Source organism: Mobula hypostoma, chromosome 3, assembly GCF_963921235.1.
Source record: "Mobula hypostoma chromosome 3, sMobHyp1.1, whole genome shotgun sequence".
In the NCBI taxonomy this organism is placed as follows: domain Eukaryota; kingdom Metazoa; phylum Chordata; class Chondrichthyes; order Myliobatiformes; family Myliobatidae; genus Mobula; species Mobula hypostoma.
Window position 1 is genome coordinate 34,893,217 of NC_086099.1, and position 12,194 is coordinate 34,905,410.

Below are 12,194 nucleotides of genomic sequence, written 5' to 3' on the forward strand. Positions count from 1 at the left end.
TCAGCAAGTCTTAAAATTTAAAAAACTATTTAAGTTTAAACTTCCTAAAGCTTTTTTAGAAAACAAAACATTAACACAATACTTAACACATAGTATCAAAATGTTAATCTGATGATTTGGTTGACACCAGCTAATCTGGCACTTATGATCCATCCTTTTTACCTGAGAAACTGACCCACTGCCACCTGACCAGGTTCTTGTACTTCTAATGTCCTCGTGATGATTTCAATACAGAGATGAATAAAAGGCAACCATTGCCCAAATCATATTTGCAGTATGATGGCTAATATTCCAGATTCCCTTCATTTTCACAAAGTCTTGCCAGCTTAAAAAAAATCAACTTCATTGGAAGCAAAGCTGCATAATTGAAACGGAATCTGAATTCAGATTTCTTGTGGAGTTGTGGGGGGGGGGGAGGAGTTAAGATTTCAGTATTTAGCAACTCTTCCCCCCCCCCTTAAAATGACGGAGAGATACCCCAGCAATTGAATGAAATATGCCCGTGACTAGTTGCTGTAGATTACAGGTGGAAAGGGAGACAGTAGATTCAGGTCAATTGGGTCACTTCAGGACCAGTACATTTTGGCCCAATTAAGCAGCTGCCCCAATTAGCTGAAGCTTCATGGAAACAGCTTATAACGGTATAAAAAGGCAAACTACTGCTTAACTGAGTAGCAAATTATGTATCTAAATGAAATAGAGAACAAATCAGAACACTGCCAATACCATTACAGTAGTTTAACTGTATTATATCCTAATTGTTAACAAAGGAATTTATCCAGTGTACATTGCTGTGTTCTTTAATTGACAGTATGCAAATAAAATCATCGCAGTTACCAAGTGCAGATAATGGACTCCCTCCATACAATGTTTTCGACAATTGCGTCTTCAAAATCTTCATGTTCATTGTAACATTCAAGATGATTGCTGAGTTTTCCTAATTTGAAGTAGCCAAAGAGTTTCATTTTCCACTCCTGGACGTTTCTGACATCTTCAAGCCTTTGCTTGAAACTGCAGTGAGCTAAACAGTCCTAAGTTGTCTTACTGCTTGTTTTTTTCCCCAACCATCAATGACAAAAATTGCTGCTTTTTGATCAGAAACTCATGCAGCTGATGCTTCTTTAAAACTGTTCACTTGAAGCACAGTATAGTGTCGAACAGCCACACAAGTGCACGTGACTGACATTAGTTAGAAAATGCTTGGCAACAATCTCCTGTCCCAAATAAATGAAAGAAATTCTGGCTATTTTCTCAATTAATTTTTGTTCTTTTCCCAAATAAGCAACCAGCCCGATTAACTGTTGGCCGAATTACCGGAATCCACTGTATTGAAAATTAATCAAATTTATTGTATTATTAGAAGCTAATGATGACTCAACTTTATAAACCTTTTGACACTAATGTCCACTGTGCTATACTCCAAAATGGTTTGTGTAGTGTGCTTAGTTTACTTTCAATCTTAAAAACTGACAAAATTTAAATATATTAAGTTAGCATAACTAGCATTATTGACAGACTCGATGGGCCGAATGGCCTACTTCTGCTCCTTTGTCTTATGGTCTCATATGCAATGAATTTTAGATTTTGAAAATCAGAATTGATTTTTAATAACTCAGTTGACAATTCGTCAAATGTCAACATAATACAGCACACAAAACTTTACTTGCAACAGGTAAGCTATACAACTGTCTTTTGTGATTACATAGCTTAACCTATAACTACAGGTTAGCATTCAGGCAAAACACAGTACTTTATTGGAGGTGCAACAATTGAGATTTTATTATCGGTTCATATTAAGTTCCATAACATTTCAAGTCTTATTTTCAAATGCATACATTTATCATGTTACCTACTGAAATAAAAAAAATGAAGTTCCATAAGCATTTTGTATTTTTTTCGGGATACTTATACCCACTGCAAAAGCTGCTGAATCTGCCTTATCAATTAAAACAGAGGTTTCCCAGAAGGTAGTCATGGACTACTCTGCAGTGATTGAACAGTTAACTTCACATCCAACATCAAGAATAGGTTCATTAGAGGCCCCTGAACCAGATATGACAAGCTGCACACACTTCTTCGAATGGACTGAAGGGGGAAAAAAAGTAACAGTCCAAGAAATGGAAATTGTACAACTTGGCCTGATCAAATTTGGTCCACAGTGTATGTTTAACCATACAGATCATCATCATTGTCTTCACTAAACATATTTCCACCACTTCCACCTCCAGTTCCTTGACTTGGTCCTGCTCCAGGTTGGCTACTAGACGGGAATCTGCAAGAAGTAGATAATATTAAGACTATGACATAAAACAAATTTCCAAATAAATCCTCCTTGAAATCACAGATCCTTAACGAATATGAAGATGTTTATTAGTAATAATCATTAAACATCTAAATTACAAACTTTGATCACTGACCTATAGACATTGAATATAAAGGAATTTTGTATCCAAAACAGAATTAGAAATAAGTACTACTTTAGCTCAAGTACTAGCACATGATTATCATTTTCCAAATGAAACAGAATGTGAACATGCTAAAAATCTAGAAATTTATAATTAATAAAGTTCAGATAACTTGCCTGAAGCTGCCAAATCCACGACTCTGCTGCAGTGTTTGTGCGAACATTTCATATTTTCGAATGTCATTGTCACTGACAGATCGACGTGCATAACGCATAGCTTCCTCAAAATGATCTTTGCGTATTTCAGGAACTGGATCATCTTCTTCAACCTCCTGCATTTAGAACCATTTTAAACAGTGGTGAACATCTTTAGCAATGGGTAAAAATACCTACTTTAAGTTTTAAAAAATCCAGTTACTGTAATTAGCAGCTGAAATTATGAACCTACCATTGCTGAAGGGTTACCCTGTCTTTCACGTTCACGTCTGATCTCACTTTCTATTGATTCTCTGATTGCAAGCTTACAAGCTCGTTGACAGATCTCAGTCAGGTCAGCTCCTGAAAATCCATTGGTGGTCTTTGCTAAATACTCCAAATCTACTTCCTACAAAATAATCACAACTATAGAGAATTACAGCTTGAACAAAATTGTGATAAAAGTGCAAACATACAATTGCCTTAAAACTTTCAGGCATTAGGCTATGAAAGGAAAGAACTTCATACATCAAGTATCATCCGTTAACAATCCAGCAGCAAGAAATACATTCAATGAAAAATAGAGGAAAAAATAAGGGATAGTGACTATGACGGTTGGGAATGATAAGTATCTCCAACACAGAACATTGTTCCTTAGTGCAGTGCTTTACATCAAACCATTTCACCTCAGTGACTTCCCCCTCCATCAGGTCAGAAACAAGGATGTCTGTTGATGGTTGTATTGCATTCAACTCATAAAGCAAAAAACAAAGCACTCCACACCTACATGCAGGAAGACCTAGCATGCAACATTCATGCCAGACTAGAGGCAATAACCACCTCCAATAAAATAGAAAGTAACCATCTAACCCTAAAATTCAATGTTATTACAATTGCAAAGTCCTCTGCCATCAACATCCAACGAATGAAATTAAGTGAACCTATCGCATTAATACTATGGTGAAAGAGAAGGTCAGAAGTTGTTAACTCTGCATCATGTCACCCACCTAACTTCCCCCAAAAAGCAAAAGGGCGATGATGAGCATCCAAACAAAACTTGCAGGGTTATGAAGAAACAAGGAGAATGGAAAATGGAACTGATGGAGTTGTTCTGCTGGGAGCAGACACAGAACCAATGGGCCAAATGGCCTCCTGGTGTGTTGTAATCAGTAAATCGTTCCACATTCAAAGTGCAAGTCATGAATACTTTGGAATATTGGTCAAATGTCTGAGTCTATCTAGTTCTAATAATGCTCACAGTACTGTGCAAGACAAAACTTGACTGGCACCCATTCATCATCCTAAACAGTAATTGGTCACCAGTGAGTGCAGAGTGACACAGCTAACAGAGCTGCTATCACACCATTCCAGTGATCGAGGTTTGGTCTTTTGCTGCCTATGGAGAGTTTATGTGTTCTGCACATAACTTTGCTGCAAATAAATGCTTCATATTCCTCCGACCACCCAAGGACATATGATCTGGTAGGTTAACCTGCCACAGTAAACTGTCCCTACTGAGAAGGTAAACTATAGAATCTGAAGTAGGGTGGAGAGGGAGTTGATGAAAAGTGGAGGATTAGTAGGTGGTTGATGGCCAGCATCTGTACAGCATGCCCAGGGGCCCATTTCTATGTTCTACAGGTTATCCCCAAATTATGGCCAGCAGGTTAATAAAAATTCACAAAATATTACCCAAAAAAAGAGAGATGGGGAATGAAGGTCACCTCCACAAAATCAAGGTGAGGAGAGAAAAAGTAAATAATTTTATGATCTACCCTCACTTCTTGATGCAAGCACAGATGACATGGCTCTGCATTACAAAACATCATGATTTTCTAGGAGCACAACCCTAACACACAAGGGCTTCTTGCACCTCATGACTATGACACCACTGTATAATTAAAGGAAAGGCAAGAGTTACTCGAGAATCACCAAAAGAATATTTTGACAATACCTCCCAAACCCATAAACTTTACAACCTGAAAGAAAGGTTGCATACACAAGTCAAACCATCAACTACATTTTTTTTCCATCGAAGACTACACCTAAAATTATCTGCATCTCTGACCTAAGATTACCAGCATTTCTTCATCGTTAACGTCTAAATCTGGAACTAAGAGAACACTTTCACGAGAAATACTCATCACCTTTTTTAAAAATTAGAAACAGACAACTCACACGTTCTGTAAATGAATAGAAAAATAATTATTGGCAGATAAATTCCATTTTCAAAATAAGTAGTAATATTAATATGGCAAAATACATTAATAAAATAAAGAAATAATTTTACTAGATAACACTGGCTCTTGGAAATCAAGGAACATTACAGTTTAGTAATAAGTAGACTATGTGGACCTCAGAAGAAAAAATCTAAATAATTAACATTCTACTTGTATTGAAGAAAATTATTTTAAGACAGTCAAAAAAATAAAAATAATACTGTGTAAACATTTTCCTAACAAGTGCAAAGAAAATGGAAATTGCAACCAGAAACAGAATGAAGTGTAGATACATTTAAGAGGAGGCTTAAACAGCATACGAGGGAAATGAAAACATGAATTTAAATTGATATCTAGATGCTCAGGAGAGTATAAAGTTGATGTGGTGGAACGGAATAACATATACTGCAATGTAACAGGCAATTTATACAATTCCAGGTTAAAACTAAAATGGAATTGTATAAATCTGTATAATCTGTGAAACACAAGTCAGGATATAGAATCTATTGCACTTACCACAATTTTTTTTTATTATAGTGCAATATAATCCCAAGTACTTGTTAAATAATATTTCATTTCAAATGTTAGAACTTAATCATACTTGCCTTAGCAATAGGAGACTTTCTCAAGTTAGCTTTTAGAATAGCCCCACGAGACTTTTCATCAGGCAATGGGATGTAAATCAGTTGATCAAGGCGCCCAGGGCGCAAAATTGCCGGATCAATAATATCAGGGCGGTTGGTAGCACCAATGATAAAGACATTCTTCTTGGTAGACATACCATCCATTTCTGTCAGAATCTGATTGATGACACGATCAGCAGCACCACCACCATCACCTATATTCCCGCCTCGAGCCTTAGCAATGGAATCAAGTTCATCAAAGAATAACACACAAGGGGCAGCTTGACGTGCCTAAAAATAGATACAGAATATGGTAAACACCTGCTCATTTAGACATGGCAGATCTTGGGGCTAAAGTGATTGTTAGAAAGAAGCACTAAAGTTCAAACATTACTTAAAATTTTAAAAATTAAAGTTCATTGTGGAAGTAAACAAAGAATGCATTTTCCAAGTAAAACATTTATCCCCTCAGTCCCTACAAGTTATGATGTTTTATCTATTTCAAAATTCAGGAAAGAAAATCAAAATCAGTGAACAAGGACATTTCATGAAACACAACCTGTAATTAATTTAAATATCCTCACTACTTTTTTAGGTCCCAGGGTCATAACATACATTCACAGGTTCCTTTTCATGGAAGTAAATTTTTATTTTCAGACCCAAATATTCTGAGAATTACGTACCAAACTGAGACCAACTAATCTTTGGGAAACATCTTGACAGGTGCAGAAGGAATGCTGATCACTTGAAGTGGAAATCATGGAAACTCAGTATTTAAGAAAGTCAAAATAACTACTACAAGACCAAAGTTAGATTCAACCAAACCCCAGATAGTGCACCAAAGCTTGGCTTTTCTAGCACCATCTTAACGCCTACTTTGGCAGTGCAAAATTCCAAGAACTCTCTCAGAAGTTCCACATCAAATCCAAATCTAATTTATTGTATTTTCCTTTATACGACTTCACTCACAGAATGGATTTTCTATAGGAACCAATTCTAGAAACTTCCTCCTCCCCTCCCCACCCCACTTTAGCCACCACCTTCCACCTGGCTTATAAAACTTGCTGTTCAGCAGAGGACCATCTCTGCACCATTGAGCTCCACAATAAACAATAGTATCCACAGTAGGTTTAAGTCATTCCCAGAAAAAAAAAGTTAGCCATTTGGGAAATCTGTTAATTAGATTTTAAGTTTACTGATGTTGTTTTACTTTTAGGGACACTTGTGCCCATATTAACAAAAGTGTAAACTACTATTTAAAATCAGCAAGGCAATGAATCATTGGTACCTAGTAGAGCTGAAACAAAATAACCAAGGATGAAGACATGTGGCAAGTTTAAATTTATTAATGTAGATGCTTATAATTACATTAGACCTTGTAGATTTCAAATAATATTTCTATATCAAGCCCAAAATATTAAAATTTATCCAAATATCATTACAGTATATTGTCAGTCATATGACTTTCGGTAAAGACTAGAGGGCTGAAGACCCCATTTCTATGCGGTAGTGTTCAATGACCCTATCCATCAGGGCACTGGTTACATGAGAATCGCTAAAAAATTAAATCACACACGTACCTTTTAAAGTACCTCACTGACCTTTAAAGAATGTTTTGTACTCTAATGCTAACTGTATAAATGTAAAATACAGCAAAAATAAATCAAATTTGTCTGTTCTCACCATCACATCAAAGTGTTGTCTTCAAAGGAAGCTGCTCCTAATCAACTGGAAATCCACTAATGTATTTTCAAGCCCATTTTGCATCATACTTGAAATAAAATTCAATATTTGACCTAATTTTCAGAAAACTCATATAATCCTATGTAAGCTACACAAACGTTACACATAGCCTTGCCTAAGCTATCACAAACTTAGTGCACTTAACCCTAAATGTCAAAAGAGCAGTACAATTCATTCATTATTTTAGATACTCAAAAACGCCATTTTATCTATTCAAAAGAAATTAAGTGGTCTTTTTGAAAAATTTCATGAATTTGCTTAATATTCTTGTTAACTTTTGCTGGTTGCATGAGAATTCTGGATGCACAAACACCAGATGAATAGTTTTCTGTTTTTGTCGACAAGTGCAATTGTCTGTCAACTGTCAATTTAATGAAAAATCACCTTGCACAGAGCTGAAATACTGAGAAACAATAATGATATTAAAAAGTTTAGACAAAAGCTTCATGGAATTTTCTCTTTTGCACTTTCATTACATACCTTATCAAATATTTCTCGGACATTAGCTTCTGATTCACCAAACCACATGGTAAGCAGCTCTGGCCCTTTGATCGAAATAAAGTTGGCCTGGCATTCATTCGCAATGGCTTTTGCCAGCAAGGTTTTACCACAACCAGGTGGCCCATAGAATAGTACACCTTTTGAAGGGGTCATGCCAAACTTCAGGAACTTGTCAGGATGCTCAACAGGGTACTGTTAAAAACAAATCAAACCCATACACTTAAACACAAAAATCATTAAGTAGCCCAACCTGGGCAAGATGAAGTTAACAATGGTGCCACACACAATTTAACAAGCAAGTGCAATTAAATCTCCAGTTAATTCGCATATACAATACAGGACACTGACATTAATACAGGGGAAAGCAGTTGTTTTCTATTTGGATGGTTTGCGTCAACAAGGCAAAGAAGAGAATACCCGGACAATAAATTGGTCATTAATCAAATGACGATTGCAAATTTAGGAGAAGGGGAATGCAGTGGCAAAATTCATTACAGGAAAAATTTTAGAAGAACAATGTACAAGGTGTAAAGCAAAATGATGACTTGGGTTGATAAACATTAGGTAATTAAAAACACAGGAGAATGTAGAAATAAATTTGATCAAAAAGCCACCATAATGGGATAGGCTTGCAGTGACCAAGGCTGTGCACAAAATGTTCTAGAAAGTTTAATTTTTAAAAAGCTAAAAAAAAATCTTAAAATAAAAAGACGAAAATCACTATCGTCGTTACGTTGCATCTGGACTCTCCAGTTGGCAGACGATTTCCTTCCATCTCACTCTGTCCACAACATCCCTAGTCTAGTCCAGCTTGGTCCAATCCTTGATGTTATCCAGCCACGTTGTTCTTTGCCTTCGTCTTCCTTTCTTTCCCTCCAACTTTCCATATAGCAAGTCTGACAAGACATTCTCTCTCTCCACATAACGTGTCCACAATAAGCAACTTCTAACTTCATAATCTTCTCCAGCAATATCCCTGGTCTATCAACTTCAAACAAAACCCTCTCATTTGAAACTTTCTCTACCCAGCTGATCTTCAACATTCATCGATAGCACCACATTTCAAAAGCATTAGTTCGTTTCATGTCATCCTTCTTTAGGGTCCATGTTTCTGATCCATACCTCAGCACTGACCATATGTAACACCCGAGAAAGTGGATTTTACTTTGGATGTCTACCTTCTGATTGCATAGTAGATCTTTTAGCTTCATGAACTGGGTCTTAGCCGTACTTATTCTCCTTCTGCGCTCAACTTCACATCTCCCATCATCTGTCAGACAACTGCCAAGATGTTCAAACTTTTGCACCTGTTCAATGGCTTGTCCATTCACTTGCAACAATACCATCATGAATGAGTCTTTAGTGTGTGTTTTGCTTACCACCATTGATTTTGTTTTCTTAGGGTTGATTTTTAGTCCGTAGTCAAGGTTTTTCCTCATTCACTTTATTCAGCATAATTTGCAGTTCGCATTCGCTGTCAGCTAACAATGCGGTGTCATCTGCATACCTGATGTTATCCATCTTCCGGCCTCCGACTGGAATACCTGTCTCCTGATGGTCGCATTCCCGTAAAATCCATTCTCCGTAGAGGTTGAACAAATCCGGCAAGCCAACACAGCCTTGCCATACGCCTCTTTTAATACATGCCCATGGTGATAGCTCATTTTCTACCAACTGCCGCTTTCTGTTTGCAATACGTTCCTTATTATCTGCACATTCTCCCATCCCAGATCGTACTTGTTCAGCACCTCTATTACTTTCTCGTGTCTTACTTATCAAAAGTCTTTTCATAGTCAATGAAGCGTAAGTAGATGGTCCTTTGTGCCTCAATGAATCTCTCCATGATGTTTCTCATCGCAAATATTCCTTCCCTTGTTCCTGAGCCTTTACAAAAACCAAACTGTGTTTCTCCAATTTCATCGCTGATTGTACCTTCATTCTGCCAAATACTATTTTCAACAGTAGCTTGACGTAGTGAGACATTATGCTTATCGTACTGTGTCCGTTACATTTTATCATCCTTGGCTTTTTTGCTAAGTTGATAAATACCGATTTGAGAAAGTCCTCCAGAAGATTTCCTGTCATATAACTGTTGTTTAATATCCCTAAAAGGTTCGTTTTTCCCCTCAGACCAAGTGATTTCAGAATTTCAGTGGAAATCTCATCTTCACCGGCCGCCTTTCTGACTTTTGGACTCCAAATCACACTTCCCATCTCTGACATCAATATTTTAGGTTGATTAGTCATTTGATTTAATTCTGGTAAGTCCTCAATCCTGCTATCTTCAAATAATTCTGAGATGTACTCAACCCATCTGTCCACGATCTCTTCTTTTTCATAGCATGGATTACCACTACCATCTTCGATACACCCAGCTGATGGCATGGTTCTCTTTAATTTCGTCATATCTTTTACCTTTTGGTGAAGGCCTCTATAATCATAACTTCATTCATAATGCTCAATTTCTTCACACTGTTCATTCATCCAATTCTCTTTCGCTTCCTTACATTTTCTTTGAATTAAGCGGTGTAGGGCTTTGTAGCATCCATTATCCTGATGTTTTATCTGTCTTCTTTCTTCAGTTAACTTTCTCAATTCATCGGTGAACCAAGGGTTATGTCTTTTGCTCTTTTTCCGAAATCCCAAAGTCTTTTCCACAACTTCTGTCACTGTTGTCTTAAACTCTTCCCAGATGTTTTCCACTGCCATGTTGCTACCCTCGTCATCTAAGACTGAAAATCTATTCTCCGTTTTGCCCAAATATTTGATCTTTTTTGCTTCATTCATAATGAGTAAATCAAAGTCCATCTTATTTGATGGTTTGGCCTTTCTCATCTTCTTCAAACACACACTCATGTCCAATACCACAGGGTTGTGATCTGTATAACAGTCAGCACCAGGGTACGTTTTCACCTGCTTCACTCCATTCCTGAACCGATTGGGTACTAAAATATAGTCAGTCTGGTTTTTTACTGAACCATCAGGACTGGTCCACGTGTACAGTCTCCGTTTTGGCAGACTGTACCAGGAGTTCGCAATCATTAGTTTGTTAGCTTTTGCAAATTCAACCAGTCTTTCTCTGCGGTTGTTTCTTTCCCCAAGCCCAAAGGGTCCTTCAGTCAAAATTTCTCTTGCGCTGCCAACTTTGGCATTAAAATCACTAAGAATCACAGTTACTCCGTTGTTTTTAGTCTTTTTCATTAGCTTTTCAACTTCTCCGTAGACCATATCGACCTCTTCGTCATCCGTGGTAGGCACATAGACCTGTATGATGTTAATGTCAAATGGTTTAGCCAAGATTCTAATCATCACTCTTTTGTTAATGGATATTGATAGTTCTCGCTGTTTCCTTGTCTACAGAGGATCCAACTACATGCTTATGTTCACTTCCTCCCGAATGGATCAGTTGGTATTCGTCATCCCTTTTGAGTCAATCCCCCATCCATCTCATTTCACATAGTCCGAGTATGTTTATCTTCAGTCTTTTCATTTCCATAACCACATTTTCTAGTTTATCTCGTATAAGAGATCTAATATTTCACGTAGCTAGCTTGACATGAGGTTTTCGCTTGATGATGCCCGTTAGCCTCATTCCTACTGTTGCCGGATGCCATTCCATTACTGTTATTCGTGGCTCCATTAATTTCGTAGTTTTGATCCTTTATTGAGACTGACATATTGGGAAATCATGTACTTGGCAGGTTACAGCAGTGGTTTGTCTTTGCCTTCTGCCGGGTGAGTTTAAAGAGATCACCACCTCTCTTCTTGGTAGATCATCTGCTTGCAAAGCAACCACTGTCTTCCAAGGTCGTAGCTCTTCCGCCTTCCCCACCAGTCTCCTGCTGGGTCCACCATTGGCCATCGCTCGTAACCCCGAGCAAGGGACCCTTACCAGGTGCTACCAGCCAGATCAGCCGGACCTGGGGCGAATCGCAAGGGAAGGGTCGACCACACCTTTAGGCCAACTTAAGGCCCTGCTACACGGGTTTACTTGATACAAATATGAAAAATTAAAATGACAGCAAATAAAACTTCATTAATGAGGAATTGAATGACGTTTTCGTAAATCAAGTGTTAAAATTCCACCAATTCTATCAAAATTCCGATTTGAAAAACGCAAACCTTAGCTTTGTTTGCAAGTGTAGAACTATTTTGCTCCCCAGTGCCTGACCTACAAGGTTGTCGTAGTGCTGGCAGTAGTTGAGCCAGTCACATGCAAGCGGCAAGCTGGTGAATGGCTGCTGGTTGTAATGGTGCTGCCTGAAGCGCTGGATGACATGCTCCTCAGTGAACCAGACCCACTGGTGCGCCCGGGGACCTAGGGCCTCCCTGGTCATGGTGGCCGCTGTGCTACGGGTGAAGTGGAAGTGCAGTGCCGCACCGAGGCCCCACCTGTACATAGCCTCACAACACAAATGGATGCAGTATAGTTTTAGGTATTGAATTTTACAGTAATTGTAAAAAGCTGACCTGCCAATCACTATAACTGAAAGAAAAACAACCATCAGA

At 37.9% G+C, this 12,194-nt stretch overlaps 1 protein-coding gene across 1 annotated transcript in view; it reads right to left on the reverse strand.

Moving 5' to 3' along the window:
* Nucleotides 1-462: 462 nt before the first annotated feature.
* Nucleotides 463-12,194, reverse strand: part of vcp (valosin containing protein) — a 46,288-nt gene continuing 34,556 nt past the window's right edge. The window contains exons 13-17 of the mRNA XM_063042880.1: nucleotides 7,665-7,877; nucleotides 5,424-5,732; nucleotides 2,853-3,008; nucleotides 2,582-2,736; nucleotides 463-2,272 (exon numbers count right to left, since the gene is read on the reverse strand). Of these exons, the coding sequence (XP_062898950.1) occupies nucleotides 2,167-2,272; nucleotides 2,582-2,736; nucleotides 2,853-3,008; nucleotides 5,424-5,732; nucleotides 7,665-7,877 (939 nt within the window). The 3' untranslated portion in view covers nucleotides 463-2,166. The remainder of the gene's footprint in view (nucleotides 2,273-2,581; nucleotides 2,737-2,852; nucleotides 3,009-5,423; nucleotides 5,733-7,664; nucleotides 7,878-12,194) is intronic.